Source organism: Emydura macquarii, unplaced genomic scaffold (assembly GCF_026122565.2).
Source record: "Emydura macquarii macquarii isolate MOO-44397 ecotype Brisbane River unplaced genomic scaffold, CSIRO-AGI_Emac_v2 contig_378, whole genome shotgun sequence".
NCBI lineage: Eukaryota > Metazoa > Chordata > Testudines > Chelidae > Emydura > Emydura macquarii.
This window is the reverse complement of record NW_027130515.1, coordinates 283,213-303,391: the sequence shown is the minus strand read 5'-3', so window position 1 is coordinate 303,391 and position 20,179 is coordinate 283,213. Positions and strand designations below refer to the sequence as shown.

The 20,179-nt window shown below is 47.7% G+C and overlaps 2 protein-coding genes across 11 annotated transcripts in view; both read left to right on the top strand.

Annotated features, from left to right (window-relative positions):
• Positions 1–120: 120 nt before the first annotated feature.
• On the top strand, positions 121–16,213 carry FAM53C (family with sequence similarity 53 member C). Of its 4 annotated transcripts, none has more exons than XM_067534837.1 (5): positions 121–256; positions 2,258–2,511; positions 11,102–11,159; positions 13,820–14,541; positions 15,359–16,213. In XM_067534837.1, exons 2-5 carry the CDS (start codon positions 2,434–2,436, stop codon positions 15,593–15,595), a joined length of 1,095 nt encoding a protein of 364 aa, XP_067390938.1. In that variant the 5' UTR covers positions 121–256; positions 2,258–2,433; the 3' UTR covers positions 15,596–16,213. The 4 variants fall into 4 exon arrangements, 3 of the variants coding, with proteins under 3 accessions (XP_067390938.1, XP_067390933.1, XP_067390943.1); XM_067534832.1 differs by having other exon boundaries at positions 15,356–16,213; XR_010917415.1 differs by lacking the exons at positions 11,102–11,159; positions 13,820–14,541; positions 15,359–16,213 and adding exons at positions 3,912–4,017; positions 5,335–5,410.
• LOC137144445 (C-terminal-binding protein 2) overlaps positions 16,070–20,179 on the top strand; it is a 22,022-nt gene continuing 17,912 nt past the window's right edge. For 6 of the 7 annotated variants that reach the window (XM_067534821.1, XM_067534766.1, XM_067534811.1 and 3 more), the window contains exons 1-4: positions 16,314–16,437; positions 16,907–17,034; positions 18,395–18,549; positions 18,662–18,806. In XM_067534821.1, the coding sequence (XP_067390922.1) occupies positions 16,986–17,034; positions 18,395–18,549; positions 18,662–18,806 (349 nt within the window). In that variant the 5' untranslated portion in view covers positions 16,314–16,437; positions 16,907–16,985. Of the gene's footprint in view, positions 16,142–16,313; positions 16,438–16,906; positions 17,035–18,394; positions 18,550–18,661; positions 18,807–20,179 lie in introns of those variants that run through there. The other variant, XM_067534774.1, reaches the window with a different exon arrangement.

The window sequence follows — 20,179 nt, the reverse complement described above, 5'->3', positions numbered from 1 at the left end:
GGTTGTGGGGGGTAGGGCTGGAGGAGGGGTAGGGCTGCGGGGGGGAGGCTGGCTGGGGGAGGGGGCCGCGGTGTGTGTGTGTGTGTGTGTGTGTGTGTGTGCGCGCGCGCGCGGTGGTGGGGGGGCTCGGACGCCCCTCCGGACTACACTTCCCGTCATCCCTTGCTGCACGGTACAGTCCGAGCCGAAGGGGGAGTCGCCGGAGCCGGGTGCGGGGGGAGCCCCGAGCTGGGGGCCGCGCCGGACCCGGAGCCCGGTTGGTGACTCCGGCTCGGCCCCAGCGGACCGTCCACCTCCGTGGGGGGCGCGGGGCGGGGCGGGGCGGGCGGCCGGGCCCGGCGCTGGTTCGGAGCGGAGCCGCCTGAGGCGGTGGGCGCCGGGCGGGTCCCGGCTCGGAGCGCGGTAACCGGCCCCGCGGCCTGGCCCCCTGCGGCCCGAAATAAGCGGGGCCCTGCGCTCCCCCCGCGCTGACAGCCCCTGCGGGCCCCCGCCCCCCTGTGCCCCCCCCCCGCCCATCCGGCCCACGCCGCTGCCAGCCGGGTTCCCTGAGCCGGGGGGGGCCGGCCCGCCGTGCTGCTCCCGGGCACCGCTGGGGGAAGGGGCCCGGTGCTGCTGCCGCCGGTGCGGGTGAGGAGCCGGGGGGCTGCCGACAGCGGTGACCTTGCCGTGCTCAGTCTGGGAGGTTTCTCCGGCCCGGCGGGGGGACGGACCGACCGACCTGTCTCTCCCCATGTCTCGGGTGCCCCTCACCGTAGCCTTGAGCCCTCCTCCCTCTTTCTGCCCGTGTGACCTGCGGGCCCCGGCAGCCGCTGTCGCGTTCAGACTGGCTCGGTCGAGCAGGCAGTTTCCCTGGGTTGAGGTTTGACTGGGCCCAGCAGCGGCGTGGACGCAGGGGAGAAGTGAACCTGAAATGGCCTAGGCTGAGAACAGGAGTTGCCCGGTCCCTGGACAGATGCTGCAGGAGGTGGCGGAGGGGTCAGAGCAGTTGGGCTCCTTTTACTAGGGAGCACTGAGCAGCAGGAAGGCCATAGGGGTGGGCTGGCCGATTGGTTTTGCTTCCTGCTTTGGCTATTTCTCTGCTCACAGCCGTGGTGAGTGCTTTCTGCTGTAGCTAGCCCTAGGGTAGGCAGATAAATTCCCTCTTGCTGCAGCATGTTGTGGCTGCATGGTGAGTGTGGGAAAACGTTTGGAAACCAGATGCTGTTGGCTTCCTCCTCTGAGACAAAGGCGCTCACAGAGAGAAGCCGTAAACCCACCTCGACCTGCTTGGTGGTGGTGGTCACTAACTGAAGCTGCAAGGGATGTGGCATCTGGTTTCTGGTAGTAAGTGAGGTTCTGCTGCCCTTGCCCATTGCTGGCTTTGCCCCATGTGGATCCTAGAGTTTGGACGCAATGAGATTACATTTTATGAGTAATGTTTTGCCCTCTTTAATGCCATCCCCCTGAGGAACTTAATGGGCTTTACTAATGTTAATGGGTTACATTTCTCTTAGGCATGTTTTGGGCGATCTGAGGCACAGAAAGCTGACATGATTTGCCCAAGATAATATAGGGAGCCTGTGGCAGAACTGGGACTAGAACTCAGGAGTGCTGTGCTGTAGCTACAACCACAGCACTGTGCAACCTGTTCATTAATTATTTTCATTACTGAAAGGGCTGAATGTTTATTGGGTCACAATAAGGTTGCTGATTCCATTCTCTGCCCTAAGCTCTGGGCGTAGGGAGATTTCTATTCCAAAGTTGCTTCAGGGTTGGGAAAGGAGATGATACTCTAACAGCTAACAAGGGAGAATGGTTCATTTGGGTGGTGCAGAAAACAGAAGCTTGACTGGTAACTTGCTTAGGCCTGGAATTATGGGAGGAAGATGAGGGATTGCTCTAGACTAGAGGCATGCCTAGGATGTGTGGGGCTGAAAGAAAAGCCTACATTGGATAGGGTGGTGGAAGCTGCTAGAGCTCAGAGAGGCAAGCCAAACCATTGTCTGAGCCCCCAAAAGGTGATGAAAGAGATCCTTATGGGATAGTGACGAGCTGGTGTATTCTGGGCCTGGCAAGGCTGATTCTGGTGAGGTGATTCTGTGGATCAAAAAAAGTATCAGTAGCTTGTTTCAGGCTGTCTGGGGCTTTGTTTCATTCTTGCCTGTTGCCCATACGGCATAATCCGAGTAAGGAGACTTGGCTCTGAGTAGCAAGCCTGGGGTGCGCGAGCAGGTTCTCTAACCTTGGTGCTGGGCTAATGTGCCTGTTTGTGTTCTAGGGTCTGTGGGATGGAGTGAGAGCTGTCTAGCCAGGGATGAAGATCCTAGTTCAGTAGGTACAGTAGCAGCATGATGGTCGTTGAACAAAACTGGACTTGCTGAGAGAGGAGGAAAGATAGAAGGAGGCAGGAGCTGGGGTCTCTAAAGTGTCATTGGTGCTAGGCCTCCAGGAGTCATGATAACTCTGAGTGCAGAGCGACTGCAGAAACAGAGTCTGGAAGAGCTGAAATGCACATCCTTCAACCTCAGCCTGGTAAGATGTTTCTCTGCCTCAGCCTTGCAGATTTAATCTATGTTAGAAATATCAAGATTATTTTTAATTGGGGTGTCCAAGTTCTGCATCTGCACTGAAACAAGGTCCCACTGTAGTGTCAATGGGAGCTGTGCTGCAAGATTTCCTAGCCTTTGGGATAGCAGTAAAATTGGAGCCTGTGTGAGTTGTGATAACTAAACAGCCCCAGGCATTTGAGGGCTCAGCCTGTGGCCCCAGCTCAGGTAATCACATTCTTCCCCATAAATTCTCCATGCAGTTTTGGTGGGATACAGCATTCTAATTCACTTCCAGCACTAACTCTTGGGCAGTGCTGCCTGCGCTCTTACAGAGGCTATTGTCCCTGTCATGGCGTGACTTCATCTCTTCTGTGTGAGCAGTGAGCTCTGGGGGGGTTGTTAATCTTTTTCTATTTTGTAGAGGTCTTTGGGATCCCTTAAGATGAAAGGTGAGTTTTTATGAGGAGAAAGTGTTTTCCTCCATATTAGCAGGAGTGTTGTAAGCAAGACGTGAAGTAATTCTTCCACTCTACTCAATACTGATAAAGCCTCAGTTGGAGTACTGTGTCCTGTTCTGGCTATCACACTTCAGGAAGATGTATACAAACTGGAGAAAGTCCAGAGGAGAGTAGCAAAAATTATCAAAGCTTTAGAGAACATGACCTATGAGGAAAGACTGAAAAAATCGGGTTTGTTTAGTCTGGAGAAGAGAAGACGGAGGGGGGACATGTTAACAGTCAAGTACGTAAAAGATTGTTAAAAAGAGGAATGTGATAAATTGTTCTTCTTATCCACGGAGAACAGGACAAGAAGTAATGGACTTATATTGCAGCAAGGGAGATTTAGGTTAGACATTAGGAAAATCTTCCTAACATTAAGGGTCAAAAGCACTGGAACAAATTACTTGGGGATGTTGGGGAATTTCTGTCATTGGCTGTTTTTAAAAACAGGGTAGACAAACACCTGTCAGGGATGGTCTAGATCAGTGTTTCTCAACGACCAGTCCATGGACCAGCTTAAGGCACAAACCTATCTCTGGTATCAAACAGGTTGAGAAACATTGGTCTAGATAATACTTAAGGACTGGACTAGTTGACCTGTCGAGTTCCCTTCCAGTTCCACATTTCTATGATTTTCCAGAGTACAGAGTGACTAACTTTTTGTAATAAACCTGTTTTTTGTCTCCTCTTCCAACCCCAAAAATATTAACCATACCAAATTCAATATGACAGAAGTCTCATGTGTAATCTTATGCCCAGAGCAAACTTTTTTTTTGGGGGGGTGAGGAGGAATCTCTACTACTTAAACCCCTAGTCTCTCCTTTGGGGTCATTGCCTTTTGTGCCTAACTCTGGTGCCTGCCTTTGAATATCTGGTCCTGCAGGGGGAGCAGGATGTAGGAATGAGAGAAGAGAGGAGGGAGCATCTTTTCTTGAGCACTGGAGTAGCAGCATGTTGAAACTAACAAGTTGCTATTTGAGAGAGACAAGGTAGGTGAGGTAATATTTTTTTATTGGACCAACTTCTATTGGTGGAAGGTACAAGCTATTGAGTTATGCAGAGCTCTTCTTCCAAGCTGGGGAAGGAAGCAGAAGTTGCTGTTTGGAGTTTCACTCTGCTTGAGTAGTTAACTTGAAAATGTATTTGGTACAAAGGAGGGCTTGAAGTTCTTGACCCATCTCTTGCATCAGCAAATCTCAGTTTTGCTCCCCAGCCTTATCTTGCTCAGGCTCCAGAGTAATTTTCCAAAGGGAAATTGTGTGATAGCTCCTCCCTCCCCATGCAGTTCCAAACCTAGGATTTGCATTAGCAAATCTTCTCTCTCTCCAGACCTTTGGTCAATACTATTCCTGCTCCTCCTCCTCACTCCTAGCTCCCATATTTTGCTGTGTTGAACTAGCACTGAAACAACCATTGGCAATCAGCAGGATGGATTGATTTTAAATCAGTGATTTAAATAACTGATTTTATTAATGATTTAAGTCAGCAAGCAGGAAACATTAAATAATTGATTTTAATCTTGTTTTGAATTTGTACTTTTAATTATTTTTCTAAAGAGAGGTTCATTCTCATTGGCTGGTATAACCCTTGAAATATGTAGAATTGGAACGTCAATATAAATTTTATGCTAAATTTGCTATTCCTTTCTGCCAACTAGGAGGATGGAATATATCGATACACATTTATTTAAGCAGTTACATAGACCAACATACATTAATTTGTATTCTTAATTTTTACATTTTTTATTGTTAGAACAATAAAAAATTTGATCATGCCCCCTTCTTTGTGTCTGTAGTAGTTTACGCGTCCCGCCCTCTCCCACACAAGTACATATACCGATGAAAAAATCAACATGCAACTCTCACTAAATATTAAAAACTGTCAGGTATTGATTCAAACAGATGGGATTCAAACAGGCTTCTTTGTTTTTCACTTGATTTTTTTTTTTCTGTTGCAAGAATGAGCCAACGATCCATTGTAAAAAGAGCAAAAGCAAAACTGTGATTGTGGTTGATGCTTACAATTAAATGTGCACACTGTATTGTAGTAAACAAATTAACGTACAGATGGCAACAACTTTATATAATATTATGCAAACTTAGAAATCAGTGCCATCTAGAGTCAAATGCACAGTGCCTTCTGAGGACCTGATATGTCTGGAGGAATCAGCTTTGCTAGTTAGTCATTGCTGTGGATAAAATGTGTGCAGTAAGTTTCCTCCCTTTTCCCCCCGGAATACATTCTGTGCCTCCCAGTTTGAGAAACTCTGTTAGAAAATGGTGAGTGACACATCTTTTATTTACTAGATGACAACTTTCTACTGATGAGTCAAGTTACATTCGGATGGAAATTGGAATTCAATTAAAAATTCTTGAAACAGCAGTTTACAATTGTTTTTATTAGCTAAATAAAACTACCTTAAATGTGCTGGATACATAAAAAAGTATAGACAACGAGAGTTCTGTGGGACTTTAAAAACTAACAGATTTAATATTTGGAGACATAAGCTTTCGAGAGGCTAGCTCTCTTCTTCAGATGCAGTAATACAAAAATAGGTAACACAGAGGTATCATATAGGAATCCAAGTGCATTGAGAACAATGGGGGAGGTGGAGTCCGACATCAGTATGTTTTAAATGTATTAACCAAAGGCAATATTAACTGTACTTAGTGAATTAACAGATTGTTGCTAGTCACCACAGACCAGATTCTCAAAAGTATTTGTGCATAGGGGGATTAGGTGCCTAACTCTGTTGAAATCAATGGGAATTAGATGCTGAACCTGCGTAGGCACCCAAAAGTACCTGTCCGCATCTTTAGGTGCCTTAATACCTCTGACAGTCTGGCCCCATATCCTTCAAGTTTTTAAAATTAGTAGATCTCCTCCTTTCTCACCTGATTTTTATTAATAGATTGGAAGAGGAAAACAAGCTTTCCTGATTTTTTTTCCAACTTCTATTTGGTTTCTCAACTTTGAATGAACTAGTCAAAATGACGAAAACAGTCTCTGAATCTGCTACCTAAATTGAAACCCAAAGTATTTAAGGCAAAAACTTTTCTCTACAACAGAAACTGAAAGTTTTTCCATTTGGAAAAAATGTAAATACCAGCATTCCTTCCATTGTAAAGACTGACAATAATATAGATACTTATTTAATGCAGCACATGATATTGTGACATATTTGTAACGCTTTAGTTCACCTCAAAAGTTAAAGTTTTTCCACTGATTCTATGTATAATTAAAAAATAACACCCTTTGACTCATTAAAATTCAAGGAGGGCTCCCTGCTGCAGCATTTTTTTTATTTAAGTGATTTTAACAGGATATAGGGAGCTTAGGCCTGAACAAGTTGTCATAATTTCAAATTTTTAAACAGGTTTATTTTTAAAAAGAAAAACATATTTAATGTGAATACCCTTTTAAGTGGGGGGTGAGGGGAGAAACATCAATTTTTATCCTCCCTGTGGATTAGAAACAGGAGGAAGAAGAGAAAAGGAGATGCTTGCTCAGTTGGGGACTAAGCTCATACACAGAGATCATAAGGACAGAGGATGGAACTGCAGGGATTTACAACACAGAACAGCACACTTTTATAGGTGCATTCTGTCATCAGTTTTATCTATAGCCAACCATTAGTTTGTGCCCTTGGATCCCACTGATGTGATGGTGATAACTGCCTCAGATTTGCCACTGCATCCAGCAGCAGAAAAATGTTTCTGCTAAACTGATTAGCAGTGAAATAGTTCATGGTACCAACATGTAATCTGCAGTCGTTGTGCTTCAGAGTTAACCCACCACTAATAAATTCACATCTGCCAACTGTTGGCTGCAGACTTGGCCCCAATGCAGTTGTCAGCCCATAATTCAGTCGTGTTTGGAAGGCTTTCTTCACAGCCAGCAGTTCCCAACCTTCTCGAGTGTGCGGACCCCTTTTCAACCTTCAGACATGCAGACCACCACAGGCCACTAGTTTTATTTGAAATCGTACATTTCCTTGGGGAGGATGTTGTTATTTTTCTTTTCCGTGGACCACCAGGGGTCCGTGAACCACAGGTTGGGAACCACTGGTCTAGAAACTTTAACACAAAACCAAGTGCATTCTCCCAACATCTTCTCCTGAGGCGCTTTGCCCTGACTGTGTCTCCTTTGCCCACACATGCACCTTCCCCCAGAGGCTGCTGACTTGAGTGCAGCCCTCCAAACATCCCCGGACTTACCCCTGAGGTGCCCTGACCAGAGTGCATGTCCCTTCTCCACACACACATCTGCCCCCCAAGAATCCCTGCTGATGTTTTTGTTTTTTCAGTCATTCTCTTATATTTTAAAGTGTTTTTCCCTCTCTGCTGCGCCAACTCTACTTGCAGAGGAATGTGAGAAGTGAACCAGAGGAGAAAACAATGCAACTGATTATACACAAAGTGCTGCCAGATGCCTAACAGAACTTAATTGAAAAAAAGAGAGACTTTCTTTAGTCCCTTTGAGATGCAATCATTGGGGGTCACCTGTAGCAATGGCAGGAACATTTCAGGCAGACATGCCTTTGGGTATTAACTTGGCTGGGTTGTGTCACCTTAAGTAAAAGCTTAAATTGTGCAAAAAACAATGGATTCCACCTCCCTCCTCCACATTCTCCATGGAGGTTCCTATTTGTCCTGGCAAAAAAGTGTGTTTTTCAAACTGTCTCTGACTAGCTTGGGAAAGTTAGTTGTTAAATTGTTGAGTGCTACACTATACAAGATACATACAAACCTTGTCCCTATATATTATTTTCAGTCTGTGCCGGTTCTTATCCCAACCTAAGCATCTTCAATTGGGTATTAAGCGACATAACATCTGTCATGTGTGGTTTGTTCTCTCTCATCCTCTTTCTGGGTGCAGGAATTATTGTTGGGGAGTAGTTTGTTTTGGTAAAGTTTGTGTTTTGTTAAATGTCCATGCTGCTCTGAGTGTATTAGAGAAGGCTGGTCAGAAAAGTGTGCCTGGCACTTTGAGTGGAAGGTGGGGTGCTTTGGGATGGTCCTTCATTCCTGTGGGAATTTGTTCCATGTCTCAGACCAGCCCTGAAAAATCTGTCTCCTGTATAGATGAGCTTTATGCTGATGATAAAAAGTTCCCTTGTGCCTGAGGAGTGGAGTTGTGAACCATGGCTTCATCTCAGAACTTCAGGCTGTTTTAGATATGCTGAGCCCAGGCCACTGAGTGTCTTGAAGATAAATAGTGAGACCTTGAACTTGATTCTCTATTCTGTGGGGAACAAATGTAAGAAGTAGAGGGCAGGTGTGATGTGCTCACTGCAGCCCATGTTACTAAGGACATTGATGCACTACACCAGTCGGGTTATCCTAAGTGTTGAAGGTTTCATGCCCAGAAATATCACATTACTGTAGTCCAGCCAAGAAGTTGTCATTGTCCGCCAGATAGAGTGCTTTAGTTAACTGGAGATGGTAGAGAGTATTACTCACAGATGCTGCTATGTGAGAGTTTAGTGTTAGTGAAGAATTCAGGGCCACTATGAGGGTGGCATTATCCCTGCATTGCCATTGCTCTTCTGACCGGGAGGTCCTTTTAAGGACATTTGGACACTTCAGACACGTTTCAAACTTTGGCAACTGAAATCCAATGCTTTAAAAACACTCATCTCTGCCTTCCACTTGAATAACCATGAGACCAAAATGCTGCGGAAAGTGGACTTTTGTGGTCTGCCTCTTTCACATGACCACAATCCAGGGTATCTTGGAGTTACCCTCAATCAGATGCTGAGCTATTGCCGACACTCTGACAACACCAAAAAGAAGATAAAGACAAGGGTTATCATCATCCAGAAGCTTCCTGGCACATCCTGGGGACGTCATTCATGCACACTTCAAATGTCAGCACAAGCCCTGGCCTTGCCAGAAGTGGAGTATTGTGCACCAGTTTGGTGCAACTGCCCCCGCATGAATCTTTTTGACACAGAAATCAATGTTGCACTCAGGATTGTTAGTGGCTGTCTCAAGTCAATGCCAATATGGTGGCTCCCAGTTTTGTACCAGCCAATGTCAGGTGAGATGCTGATGTGGTTTGGGAGTACAACAAGATCCTGACTGCTCCAGACCTGCCGACACACCAACATCACAGTTCACTGCCACTCTCCCAACTCAACTCTGGGATCTGTGTGTCAACAGTACAGGCCAGTGGAAAGGACACCTGTACTCGCTGCCTTGAATCATGGGCTGCTTGTGATGTTCCAAACAGACCTTACTGAAGATCCAACAAAAGTGCTGGGATTGTGCCCTCCCTGTGGGCAGTGGACTGCACTCAACCACATTTCAACAACACATGGAAGATTTGGATATCACCTCCACAAATGGAAACTCAAAGAATCATCAGATTGTGACTGTGGTGAGGTACAAACCACGTGATGCATCACAGACAATTGCCCCTCCGTGCTTACAGTGCTGGCACAAGGGGGATCCACCTAGCTGCCCCAAAAGCATTAGAATGGCTTTCTAATCTTCAGATTCAATTATGTTTCCAGCCCACTGATTTTCAAATGCCATATGAAAGAAGATTATCCTTGAATGGTTTGGTCACGTATCTGATCCTTCCTCCTACAGGAGTAAGAGATCAGATCAGTTTCAGGTGTATTTTATACACTAAATGCTTTAGTCTGACTTATACGTCTCCTCAAAGAGCTAGAAGATAGGTCTCACTCTGTGTTGTCGTTTCTCTTCCTTTCATCCTGTTCACATGATGAGCCTTCAAAATGACGATCTGCCCTTACATCTGATCTAGGAACCAGAGTTTTATCTAGCCACTACCTCACCTCCTGAGATGGTCCCCTCATGTCAAATGTTGGGAATTATATAGCCATTTTAACCCTCTACAAATGACTGTGATTGGGCTACTTGTGACAGCTTAAGCTTCAGATGCCCTCCCTATTGGGACATGTGTACTGTTACATAAACTGAATTGACAAAGTATAAGGCATGTTTGATGCCCCAGTTGCTAGGGCCTCAGAAGAAACTGCCAAGGAAATGGTGCTAAAACTAGCTGCCCTACTGGTACCTGTTATGGAGACACGTCTGCTTGGCCAAGTGGAGGCAAAAGGATGCAGGGAAAAAAATTGAGGCTGTTCAGAGCACTATAACTGTACTTCCAGATTTTCAGTGTAGGTTATTTGGATACATAACAGCACTCTTTTCAATGCAATCTTACCTCCATTTTAAAAAGACTTTCTTTACTGTTTAGAACTCGTATATTAAACTAGCTGCTTTGTTAAGTAGACATGTGGACCTCATTGTGGTTGACATGTTTTCTGATGCTTGACTCTTCGTATAGTCATTGTCATTTATTTTTATATGCCAGCAGTGTATGAAGACAAGGTCCCAGCTTCAAAGAGCTTCCAGTTGAAATAGTGAGCAGGAAGCACTGCAGCATAAAGCAGAGAGACTCCGCTCCATATGGCTTGTATTCATTCCATGGCTTTAAGATTTTAATTTTGTGAATTTCCTTTTATTTGTCTTGTCTGCACTTCTCTGAAGAAGGATCTAAGATTTCTAGGCCATTGGGTCTTGGAGAATGTTCAGAGATGGTGCACTAGGTCAGTGAGGACTGTACAGAGGCTTGGAGATATGTGGGAGGAGGACACAAAAAGAGTGGCTAGTTGTGTGGTTTGTGCAGACTGATGGTAGGGGAGAGTGAGAAGAGACCAGAGCAGAAGAGGTGGGGAGAGGTATGGTTTGATACCTCTGATAGCGTGCACGCTATTTTCCCTTCCGTCTCCAATTTTATCATTCAGGTGGCAGCAAGGAAATAGATCTACTCATTGGGCAGGGGCTGGGGGCTTGCTCAGTCACTAGAAGGCTCTTGTACAATAGGGCAGGGATGGGGACTCACAAAACACCATGTGAGGCAGGAGCTCCACTGGAATCCTGTCTCTGATTCCACAAGGTGCTGTGGTAGGATTTGCAGAAGGGCGTGTTACCTGTTCAATGCTGAAGGTGAAGCTTGTTATTGCTGCTGCCTGTGGGGATGGTGAGAGGGTCTTGGTCCTTCCTGTGATGTGGTGATTCCATGTGTTTCCCTCCATAGCCTTTGCCTGACCATACAGACATGGCTCACTGTGGCAGCCCCCTCCAGCTTGCACCTGGTAAGTGTCTGTATGGACTTAGACCTTTTGTGCCTACATTACACTTCTCTTCTCTAGTTTAATTTTGTTTTAGATTTGTCTACATGTACCTTCCAGCAAAAATCAAGCCCTTAGCAGAGATCAGGACAATAGGAATGTTTCCGTGATTTTACTTTTATAGTGCCAATGGGAACAATTATTTTCAACAACTAAACCAAACATTGCAGCATGGAGTATCAGAGTGAAACTGACTTTTCATTGTTCCCAAAGAGTCCTGTATGAACAGGATTTCTAACACTTCTTTTTAATCATGCCTGGTTACTTTAGTAACAGAAGGGAGAAATTTGTTTGAAATAAAGCTATTAAATTGAATCCCTTTAATGTTGTTACCCCTTTCTGGCCATGTCTGTTTTGGGATTTTGTACTGGTTCCTATCACTGTAGTATCGGACAAACAGAGAGTTGTTGCTGTGGCACAGAAGTACCCACAATGTGCTAGGTGCTGTGCACACACACATGAAGATGCAGTCCCTGATGAAAGAGAACACAGGCTAAGGCTACACGCCATCAGATCGATTTCTCTCAGTCGATCCAGATATCGACGTATTAAGACCAGCTACAAAAGTAGCGTAGCGCTGCGTCAATGGGAACGCTGTTCCTGTCGGCGCAGTGCAGTGCATATGGAGCACAGAAGAGCAGCTCAGCAGTCGATGGGAATTACGCAATTTTTTTGCGTACTTTGCGTAACTCCCGTCGACTGCCGCCAAATCTCACAGGTAAGTGTAGATAGGGCCTAAGGCTAATAATAAATGCAGAGGAAGGGACAAAACGCACAACCGCCACTTTAAAAGTCAATATTAGTGGCTGCTATTAGCTGGCTGATTGCTGGGCTTGGGGAGGATGTTGGAACACGATTAGATTTTATCTTGCAGTTAATCAATCTTCAACTATGATATGTATCTATCAAACCAGTAATAAGTATCCAGGCTCCTCAGCAGCTTTCAGAGCTTTTGTCCAAGGGAGTAAAAAGCTGTTTCCCTATCATGCAGGGAACCTCCTCGGAGGGAGGAGTATTTCCCAGGTACTGAGCCTTTCACTTTCTCAGCGGAACAGCCTCCAGTTCCTCATTTTGCATAGTTTCTTGGCTGGTAGAAGTTCTCTCCTCTAGGTGTTTGTGACATCACTGACCATGGGAAAGAGGAAAACAATCCATCCCAGAGGTGAGACTACTGATGTCAGTTATAGCATTGTCCTGGCCACACAAGTTGGGCCTGTGTAGCCCAATGATCCAGATGTTACTCCTGTCTACTGTCCTGGCCCTGTCAGTGCTTTACTTGTATGGAGCGGTTCTCATTGGATGTCTGTCCAACAAGTGTGTGTGTGTCTTCTGGGGTCTAGGGCTCTGAGATTCTCCTCCCTTTGCCTCTTCTCTGAAATCCCTGTTCTCTGTTTCAGAAGCTGTCTGTTCTGGTCTACTTCTCCCTGTCTCAGCATATTTTTGTTCTGGTCTTTCCATGACATCAAACTTATTCTCAATTGTTTCTGGCATTAAATGTCTCCCTACTGCATATGCAGCTAGGCAGATTGCTGTGTACAAGTCCTTCAGGAAGACTCCTGTAGTTCTCAGAGGCAGGCAGCCCCCACAGTGAATTCTGGTCTTTCTTCATTCATGTCTGTTGTTCACCTAGGTTAGCTACACTCATGTGTATGAGGGTTTGGTATAGCTTGCATTCAGTCAAGATTTTCAGCTGTTAAGCAGGCTGGTCGGGAAGGAACAATGCTCAGAAAGAAGTCTAGTTCTAGAAGCAGTGTGGCCCCATCAAGGTTTTGTGAATTGGGGGATGTTTGAAGGGTCTGGTCAATGACTGTGGAACCTACGTCACTTTGGTTTAATTTGATGTTCTGGGACTTATTCTTGCTCACAGTTTCTCAGCAAACCATTTTCATTGCTGAGTTCCTCAAACTTAGAGATGTGGATTGTGGAGGAGGTGGCCACAACTTTCTCTCCAATGCCAAAGCCCCAGGCAGGATGTCTGTCTGCATTTTCTCCAGCCCACACTTTCTGTCAGGGCAGAGTGTCTGGCACAAGCTTGTCCTTTCATGGTTTCAGCATATCAACATTAGGGAGCAGGGGAGGCTTACCAGTCCCTTTGTTCCCACCTGCTCTGCTCCTCCACTGTACATCACTCCATTCAAAGAAAATTCTTTGCTGCCCCACCTATCCCCGAGTGTTGTCATCTTGCCAGCCTGATCAGAGGGAAGCTGTGCTTTGCGGGCTCTCAGTTTATGGAAGACAAACTGGGACCCGTGTTTGGAAATAATTTTTAAAAGAGCTAGACCTTCTCATGGGCATAAACGAATGACAACAGTGGGGGCCAGATGGTGAGTCCGTTAGGAGTGCCTGTGCTCATCCTTGTGTGGAAGTGGGAACCTCCGTGGACAAAGAATAAACTGAATCAAACTATAAAGCCCAATAGTCAGAAATAGACGGTGTTGGGGCAAGCCCTTCTCTAGCAGGCGCATGTAGCACCTACTCCCTGATGAAGGGGAATGTGGAGGGCTTCAGAAGTTGTCGTGACACTGGGGAGGGCAGCATTGGTCTCTTGCCCAGGATTGTGGGACAGATGGTGAGGCAGAGGCCATGCTGTTAAATCTCTCCTTCTTTTGTGTTCTCTCTTGCAGAGAGGGCTTCCTGGCAGGACCTGATCTCCTGTCCCAGGATCCACCTTCAGGACAGCACAGGTTTCAATTGCCACCACTCCCACCTGAATCTGGCTCCTTGCAGACAAGACAACTGCTCTCAGAAGAACAGCCTCACATCCCAAACACTGGCCACGGACCCGCTCACCTTGGGGAAGGCTTCTACGCCCCCCACAAAAAGGCACTGTTGCTCACCCTCAGTGCCCAAGGATCTCTCCCACTGGCAGCCTCTCTGGAGGCCTCTTGGCTCCAAAGTGTGGACTCCCATCAAGCATCAGGACAGCAGTGGAGAGCGTGCTTTGGAAGAGCAGCCCCTGATCCCAGTCCATGGAGCCTGCAGTTTCAGGTTTGACCAAGCCCCAGGTACATCTCTTCAGTGTGTCCAAAGTGGTGGTGGCAGTAGCCCTCCTTTTTTCAGTCTGGCCCTATCCCGGGCATCCCCAGTCAGCATGTTGTGGGAGAGTGGGAAGACCTTGCAGCCCTTCCCCTTGCAACGACGCTTCTCCTTATCACCTGTCCTGTTCCTGCCCTCTCCACGGAGCTCTGCTTCCTCCACACCAGAACTGCTCAGACGCCAGCATGGCCTCCCACGCAGCCAGTCACAGCCCTGTGACTTGGACACAAAGAAGAGTGGCCTCAAGCGGCGTCATGATGAGGATGTGAGGTGGCACCGGCCCTCGCTCAACTTCTACAAGATGAACCAGGTAGGATGGAAGAAGGAGGGTAAGAAGAGGGGGGAGCCAAGTTTTTGGAGGGTAGTTGTTCATTGAGTTTTTTAGTTTTTTTATGTGTTTTTTTTAAGGCTGGAAGAAACTATTACGATAATCTAATCAGATCTCCTGTATAATACAGGCAAAAGAACTTCATCCAAAAAGTGTATCAAACCCAGAACTTCTGTTTGAGCTATAGCATCTTAGAAAGATATCTAGTCTTGCCTTAAAGACTGGGTGATGGAGAATTCACTAGGTCCTCAGAAAAAACATGCCAAAATGCCCCAAAGTGAAAAGATAGGACTCGACTCTTCAAATGTTAGAAAAAAGTCAGAAGGAAAACACTTTTAGGCTGCTGAATATACCATGAGAGGTAAAGAAGTGTCATGATCTAGTCAGGAGGGTTAGTATCCTTGTTAATGTTCAGCCAACACAAGTAACTGTAGATGAAATTCTGTGTCCTGTAGAAGTGGCTGGTCCTCTTCTGTATAGAGAAGTTGCTCCCACTAGGTGAGGATGAGAGAGGTTCTGCAGATTCTGTGAATTTGTACCTGTGCTATCACTGCAGATGGTGGAGATTGTCAGGGTCATGTAAGTGCACTCCTTGCAGACTGCTCCTGTTCCATATCTGTCTAGGAAACTGAGAAATGAGGGGGTGGAGCGGGTACTGGAGGCAGGGAGCTGGAGGCCCCTTGCCTGGCGCTACACTAGGGAAACATCTTAATACCGGCACATGCAGCCTCCTTGCTAGCACTGTTGGAAGAAGAGATCTGCTCCAGCTTCCTAATCTTCCTTGTTTGTTTGACAGAAGCGGTTCTCGGGAGGCCTCTGTTTTTTAGACAAGACTGAAGAAAGCAGTGCTTCATCATGGATCTTGGCTTGCAGCCAACAAGCCCCCTCAGCCCCATGCAGCCCCCTCAGCAGCTATGGCCCAGTGCTAAGTGAGGAAGAGGAAGCAAGGAGCCAAAGCTGGCACATGGGCAGCGAGAGGACTTTTTTCCAGCAGGACTTTAGTGACCTGGATCTGAATCTGATTGAGGAGAACTAGGGGTTGAACGTACACTGGAAACTGATGGTTCCTGCACTAGGGGAGCTCTCTGTGGGGGAGCACGGGCGCCTCGGAAGGAGCATTCCTTCCCCCCCGGAGGAGAGCTGCCGGAGGATCCGCACCCGTGGTGCTCTGCCGGGGAGAGCGGCACTGGCCCTGAGGGACTGTTTTTAAAGGAAAAAGTGAAACGTTGCTTCAGTGACGAGTGTGTAACCGAGGGGAGGGGCTCGGGTCTGGGGGCGCAACGTTTCCCGCCTCTTCCCTGTGCAGCCGGGGCAGGGGAGCAGCTCCCTGCGCTCCGCGGCTGCGGCAGGGCCCGAGCGGGGCTGAGCCGCTCCAGCAGCTGCAATAAAAGGCGCAGAGCGTGGGCAGCTGCTGACACGAGCGGCCGTGGGCCAGCCCCACGCGTCTCCCCGGGCCCCGCCCCCGCCCGGCAGCGCTGCAGCCCGGCCGGGCTGTCGCGGAAGGCGCAGGGCAGGGCAGGGCAGGGCAGGGCCGGGGCTGCTCCGCGCTGGACCCGCGCGCTTCGTTCCGGAGCCGGAGCAGGTTTGTCCGCGCGGGGGCGGGGCCGGGCGGGGCGAGAGCAGACAGCTCGCAGCAGCCGGAAGTTTTCACAGAGAGGAAGCGGAAGTGGCTGAGCGGCGCTCTGCGGCCGTCCCGCGGTGCGTCTCTATGGCTGTGTGGCCTGGGCCGTTCCGCTCCGAGCCGGACGGGGCGCTGGCCGGGGACAGGGCTGTCGTGTCGAGCGGACTCGGCCCGCCCCGCCCCGCCCCGCCGCGGCCCGGCCCTTCCGCTTCCTACTGGGAGTCGCTCGGGACCTGGGGCTGGGGCCCGCCGTGCCGGTGCGTGTGGGCTGCTACCGTGTGGGGACGAGCGAGTGGCGCCAGCTCCGCCGCCGCCCGCCCTGCTGCTCCCCGCCCGGCCGCCCTCAGGCCGCTTGGGCCGGGGAACCGGGCGGGCGAGGGGCGGCCGGGGGGCGGGCTGGGCCTCCCGCCGCTGCGTGTCTGTGTAGTGAAGCCCCGCGGACGCGGGGTCCGGCCGCAGTAGGGGCAGGGGCAGGCGCGGGGCTGGGTCCCGGTCCCGGCCGGCCGGCGGATTCCCACGTCTGGCCAGGACGCGGTTTGCACGGCCAGGGCGCGTGCGGGGAGGGCCTCGGGTTTTTCCGTCTCCGAATCCAGCTGCCGTGAAGGGAGGAGGACGTTAGAGCCGCGGGTCTGCCCTGGTGCGTGCGGAGCGGAGCTGGGCTGGGCTGAGTCCCCACCTGGTGCAGAGTTCAGGAATAACCGTATTAATCCTCGTCTGTCTCTCCAGCATTCCTCAGGGAGTCTGAGTCAAGGATCCTGTGCAGAGGCTCCCCTCAGGGCTGCTCAGGTCAGTCTTGGCCTGTCTCATGGACAGACACAAAGTGAAGCGTCAGAGGCTGGACCGGATTTGTGAAGGTAATCCTCTATTCCTAGAGCCGTGGGGTTTCCCCCTTTCAGGAGGCTGCTCTTTCTAGAAAAGGGTGTTTGTGTGAGGTGAATAAACCTGAAACTCAGTTCCTGCAGGCAGGGGTGCCTGGAATGACTCTTCAGTGGAGCTAGGTGCTCTGCTCTCATTTCTCTTCTGTGCAGGCCCCAGCCTAGAGAGCCAAAGGATTAGGTTTAAGATAAATTTGAGACACCCTCTTTAACCCCCATCACTTTTCATCTCCCAGAAGATGTTCTGTTTTTCTGTTCGTGTTGCAGTGAATGAAGATTTTTGGAAGGCTTTAGATGATGCAATAGAAATTTTCACAGTGAGATTCAGAGCTGAGAATGGATTCTGTGACTATTATGAAACAGTATCTAAATGATCTGTTGTATTGGGAGTGCAAGCTGGGGATGAGACATAGTTCTCCTTGGAGGGACAACTTGAGGTTGGGCTAGTTTTCTAGGATGATTGTACTACCCTGCCTCCTTGCTGCAGAAAACATTCCTTCGGCCTTGGCACAGCAATCCTTCTCCCTATCAGTCACTCAAACCCTAGGATTTAACTCTGAGAGAACTGGCTAACATGTTGGAACTGAATGAACTGAAATACTTTAAAAACAGTTGAAATAAAGTTGCCAGCTGCTTCTTATCCATTTTCTTTTCCTTCTATCTGGAGGGAAGAGTTCCCAGAACCCTCTGCTTGCACACTTCCGGCTCCCAATAGGTGCTTCCTTTCTTTGCTAATATCAGGCAGGAAGTTCCTATTAGAAGCACTCTAAAAAGGGGATATCTTTCAAGCCGAGGCCTAGAAAGGAAAGCCTTTTGTGAGCAGCTGGGGACGTAAGGAATTGAAAAGAACAGACCCTGCTGTTAACCTGATTTTGGTTGGCTTCATCTTTTATTTCCTTAGCCCAGAATATGATGGCCACCATATCAGTAGGAGTACCTTTCTGTTGTATAACGGGAATTGAGGAAGGCTTCTGGGAAGAGGATTCTGTAACAATATTGAGACCCTTGTTACACTTCTGTGTGTGCATGTTATTTCTCATTCAGCACTATTAAAACAGTGCTCTGAAGCCCGTTTCTGATGAGGCTGCTGATCTTGGGCCCCCAATCCAAATTTTCTGCTGTGTCCTCTCCATACTAGAGGTGTGGACATTTCTACTCTGGCTTCCCTTTCCTACATTTCTTCTCAACTTGTTTCTTTCACATGTGGGAGTGTAGCCTCTTGTGCTCTGCTGGATTTGTGCTGACTTATGTATACTCTCTTGATCATGTTTATTATGGGCTCCAGAATTCACTTGTTCCCCTCTCCTGCACTGCTGGTCACTGTTGTCTTTGTCTGTAGGTATACGGCCTCCTATTGTGAATGGCCCAATGCCAGCCAGACCACTGGTTGCACTCCTAGATGGGAGGGATTGCACTGTGGAAATGCCAATCCTGAAGGATGTTGCTACAGTAGCTTTCTGTGATGCTCAGTCAACTCAGGAAATCCATGAGAAGGTAGGGAGACTAATGAGCCTTTGTGGGGATGGAGCTGGCTAGACTTGTGCCAAGGAAATGTGGAAGTAGGGAATGGTTCTCAGGCTGATACGCTTTCTGTTTGTGTTTGTAGGTGCTGAATGAGGCTGTGGGAGCGCTGATGTACCACACCATCACCTTGTCCCGCCAGGACTTGGAGAAGTTCAAAGCCCTCCGGGTCATTGTGCGTATTGGCAGTGGCTATGACAATGTGGATATCAAGTCAGCTGCAGAATTAGGTATGATGACCACAGTATGTCTGTTCTGAGGTTAAAAGTGGGTCTGTAGTAGGATATAACATATATTTCTTTTCCCTCTTTGCTCTTGAGAGACCACATAAAGGAATTTCAGAGAGAGCTGTTTAGGGTGGAGTCTCTTTAGAAAGCAGATCGAATGTTTGAACTCAAAGGTTAAATGGCAGCTGGCCTGAGATGAGATTTTAGGTTCTTAGGTCATTCAGATATAGGGCTCACGAGGATCCCTGAGTCCTGGACATAAAGAAGGCTAAATACGATCTTTGGATGCTGCACTTACAGGTGAGGCAGTCTTGGGCTGTTTAGATTGTCAGGTCTTTACCATGAATACCAAGACCACAAGGAAATAACTTACTTCTTATTGGACAAATTCAGTTCAAGTGTTTAATAATCACTATATGCCTTTCAAATATGCCACTAAATTCCATCTTAGCACTACATAAGGAATGGATAGAGTAAAGGTGTCAGATATTTAGTATTGAGTGAGTGTAGTTCTTCCTGTTCCAACTACTTGTGGGGGGAGCCCAATGAATGTATTGGATCTCTGTTCTATATTACAGTCTCAGTCAACAGGTGTGTACAATGCTGAATTAATCCTCTGTGCTTTCACTTCACTCCTAGGTTTCATTCCTGGTCCTTAGTTAGCTGTTGGGCTACTGTTGTGTCTTTGTAGGTCCTTCTAAGTTTGTCAAGATAAAATACTGCGGCTTTGGAAAAACTTCCTTCCCTATCTAACTTACTAGATTCTAGAGTTATGTTTTGGGGAAGAAGCATTCTATTGGGCATGATTTTCTTTTCCTGACTACTTAAAGGATTTTGTTCACTGAAAAATTCTCTGGAGATGCTGGCACTTCCTTGGGATCCTAATATTCCTGTCAAGCCAGGGAGACCTAACTGAAGCCAGTGTCTAGCATTTTAGCCAACTGTCATTCCAAGAAGGCCATTGCATCCAAATCCTCCTTGTGGTGGATTACTCAGAAAGTGTCTAGGATTCTCTACAGTGCTCTGACATTGGCAGCAATGAATCTTTCAGGATCTTAACTTCCTTAGCCTTAAAACTTAATTGATCATTCTTGCCTTTTGAGGGAGTCTGTGTTGCTGTACAGAACAGTTGTTAGTGATAACTTTAGTAACCATTGTTTCAAATTTAATTGCAAGTGGATTTTGAGAAGGACTCCTGTGGGTTCCCACTGTGTGTTTAATTACTTAGTTACCTTCTGGTTGCAGCTGCTGGGAAAGCCTATGCTTGCAGCCTGGCCTTCAGCATCTGGTGCATGAGGTCTGAAAGAGTTCAGCCATCTCTCTTCACAGTCCTACAGTCTGCTAGTTAATTCCTCAGAACACCTCTGGGTTGCATC